The sequence below is a fragment of the Morone saxatilis genome, unplaced genomic scaffold (assembly GCF_004916995.1).
Source record: "Morone saxatilis isolate NCDOM2014 unplaced genomic scaffold, NCSU_SB_2.0 Contig8, whole genome shotgun sequence".
Taxonomy (NCBI): Eukaryota; Metazoa; Chordata; class Actinopteri; family Moronidae; genus Morone; species Morone saxatilis.
In genome coordinates this window covers 7,697,798-7,700,756 of record NW_023340257.1, presented here as the reverse complement: position 1 = coordinate 7,700,756, position 2,959 = coordinate 7,697,798, and the positions used below count along the sequence as shown (strand labels likewise).

The following is a 2,959-nucleotide window of genomic DNA, read 5'->3' as shown; positions in this document are numbered from 1 at the left end:
AACAACAACAACAACAACAATGTATTATTATTATTATTATAACTTATTATTATTATTATTATAACTTATAATTATTATTATTATAACTTATTATATTTAGAACTTATTATTATCATTATTATTATTATAATTATTATTATTTTTATTTATCTATTTAACAGAGAGGGAGAGAGAATGCGCTCTGAAACTGTCTGAACAAATACTGTCTACTCTACAGAATCTCGACTTGCTCCCTTGACCAATGTTACGCTTTTATTGTTGAAGGCCCACACGTGTAACTTCCGGTCTCGGTCTACTGCCTCAGTTAGTTTTCACGCTGTTTGTCAGTGCGCACTCTAGTGGAGACGCCGCAAACAATCCCACATGAAAACAAAAGCTAAAAAGTGTGTTGCGCAACAAGGCAGCGGTTTGTTTCATTTGGCCACATTTCACATTTTGATAAAACTGATTAAGAGAAATAATGTGAACAGGAAACCCAGACCTTTCCTGTTGCTGCCTACGCAGCATGTCTGGTCTGGTTCTTTACAAAAAGAGCCGTTAGTGGGGTAAGCGACATTTACAAAGACAGATCCTGCAGCTTTATTGAAAGTTTATATCTAACATACATAACAGAGTCATAGACAGTGTGCTACAGATCATTACAATGTGCTAGACTATGACAGAAAATGAGTGTCAAATTCAGAAAATTTGCAATTTCTCAACACAATTTCAGACAGGAATGTTACAGGAGAGTCAAACACAACCTATAACAGGACAACTGTGCATTTATTGTCACATGCCACAGCAAATCTATAGAGTCTTTAGGCTACATCTGTTGCTTGAGCACTGTAAGGAGCTCTCTGAAAGAGGGGTCAGGCACACACAGGTCAAGTGTGATGAATTATGGTGAACATCTGTTGCTGCTCACACAATGCTGAGGGGCCTCCGCTCTTCATCAGCGCCCTCAGCTATTGTTTTCCTCATGAGAGCATGACAGAATTACAGCACACACCCATACAGCACGACATACAAATTCACTCACACATGTAATCTCAGGGGTCCTACACACACATAGTTGTCAAAAAATGTAGAAAAAAAAACATGATTGGTTTCTCTCACATAAAAATACATGTCGTACTGTAAGTTGTGAAAGAAAGGGGAACCTATTTTGATATGTCATTTGGTGATACACATGCAGGCCTAGATACTTGTTCACACACACACACAGAAACACACACACTTCCTGCATGTTGCAGTGTCTGGGAATCTTCAAGGCAGTGAAGATAAGATAGGGGAGCAGGCAGACAGAATGCAGGGGGCTGTATCAGTCTGAAAAGAGAACAAAAACAACTCTGTGAAAGAAAAACAAGATATATGGTGATACATGTCCAACATAAAAATGTATCATCATAGCACATTACAATGACCTATAATGGATTTGTACTGGTTAAGAAAGTTACAAAAATGTGTTGCCCGTTGTACAGAATTTATGAGCTCTTCTTAATTGAGTTGTCCTCTTTTGTTAAGGAGGAGTGTTATGAAAAATATACCTATTTAATCTAGGTTGAAAGATTAAGTTATTGAGGTTTTTTTTACCATCCTTAGAAGTAAATCGTAACCTCAGAGGTATAATCTCTGATACATATACAATTGGATCTACTCCCTTTATCCCCAGTGCCAAAATACAATAAGGGTCACGGATGGCTTTTCCACTAGATGGCACCAGAGATAAAGACATCCTATCGTAAATTCACTGTCTGCAGTTGCACAGAAGGCTCATGAAACACTTCAGAGAAAACAACTTTTAAACACATAAGGACTTTCAGAGGTCAGTGAAGATGCCACATGCCAATAGTTAATAGCATCCCAGCATTCAGTATTAATTAATCTCCTGTGCCAGTTATGGCCACCAAGTGTGTATTCTTGGTAGCTCTTCCTAAACCTCCATGTGAATTATGTCCCATAGGCCTGAGAGTGATATTGATCCTGCAGGAATCATGCTGAATAAGTTGTTCTAAAAGTGACAAAATTCCCCAAGCCCAAAGTCTTTTTACTCAAACTGTTACTCTGCCTCGATATAGACCCACTCTCTCTAATTTAGACAATAGTCTTGTAATTCATTGAATATAGTCAATTGTATCTTATTTCGTGATTTTAAAGCGCCGATGCCATAGCTCATAATTACTGACCTTCTTATTTTTTGTTGTAGCATGAGCAAACATTCAAGGATGGACTATTAAGGAGACTTCACCTTAATATGTAAAGTGTGAGTGACTGCAAAATATCAAGGCTTTTGTTCTGTGGTGTGTTAATTCACCTGTCACTGGTGTATTTTTTCCACCCATCTCTTCATTTATCTTATTTTATCAGCTCAAGCCTTTATTGTTGTTATTGTGTTTCATTTCACAGAGTCTACAGAGCACAGAGCTTCGTCTCAGGAGCAGCATCAGATGTGCTGCTTTCACTGCACGCTGGGTGGACATAGCGCTGAGTCGTCACTTCTGTCCTCTATTCCTGGATGCAGGACAGCGTTGTCAAGGTGTTAAGTTTAAGAGGCTCATGAGCTTATATGGGATATGGGTCAGCAAAGGTGGAATCACTTTCTATCTCTATGTGCACACAATGCAATGTAATATGATTGTAATATGTATAATATGCTTCTTTACTGGCTTGTTGTCTTTAGTGGTAAGTAGTCAGGTCTGAGTTTGTACTCCAAACACACACAAACACACACACACACACACAGTTAGAGACCTGCCATGTCAACTCGATCTCAGTCATCTAAACTTAATAAAATAGCTTTTCTTTAACGCTGCAACTAATATAATATTTTAATCACACATTCATCTATCAATTATCTGTGAATCAACAACAGTTTCCCAGAGTTCAAAGCGTCGTCTCCATATGTCCTGTTTTATCCTACTCAACAGATATTCAGCTTACAGGTAAAGGTTCAAGTCCGACTGGGAGTTTTGAGTAC

General features: G+C 38.1%; 1 protein-coding gene across 1 annotated transcript in view; it reads right to left on the bottom strand.

Moving 5' to 3' along the window:
* Positions 1–2,440: 2,440 nt before the first annotated feature.
* The window catches only part of LOC118341994 (translocon-associated protein subunit alpha-like), a gene marked incomplete at its 5' end in the record, with an annotated part of 1,345 nt that continues 826 nt past the window's right edge, over positions 2,441–2,959 (bottom strand). Inside the window, one exon of the mRNA XM_035680418.1 lies at positions 2,441–2,493. Within this exon, the coding sequence (XP_035536311.1) occupies positions 2,441–2,493 (53 nt within the window). The remainder of the gene's footprint in view (positions 2,494–2,959) is intronic.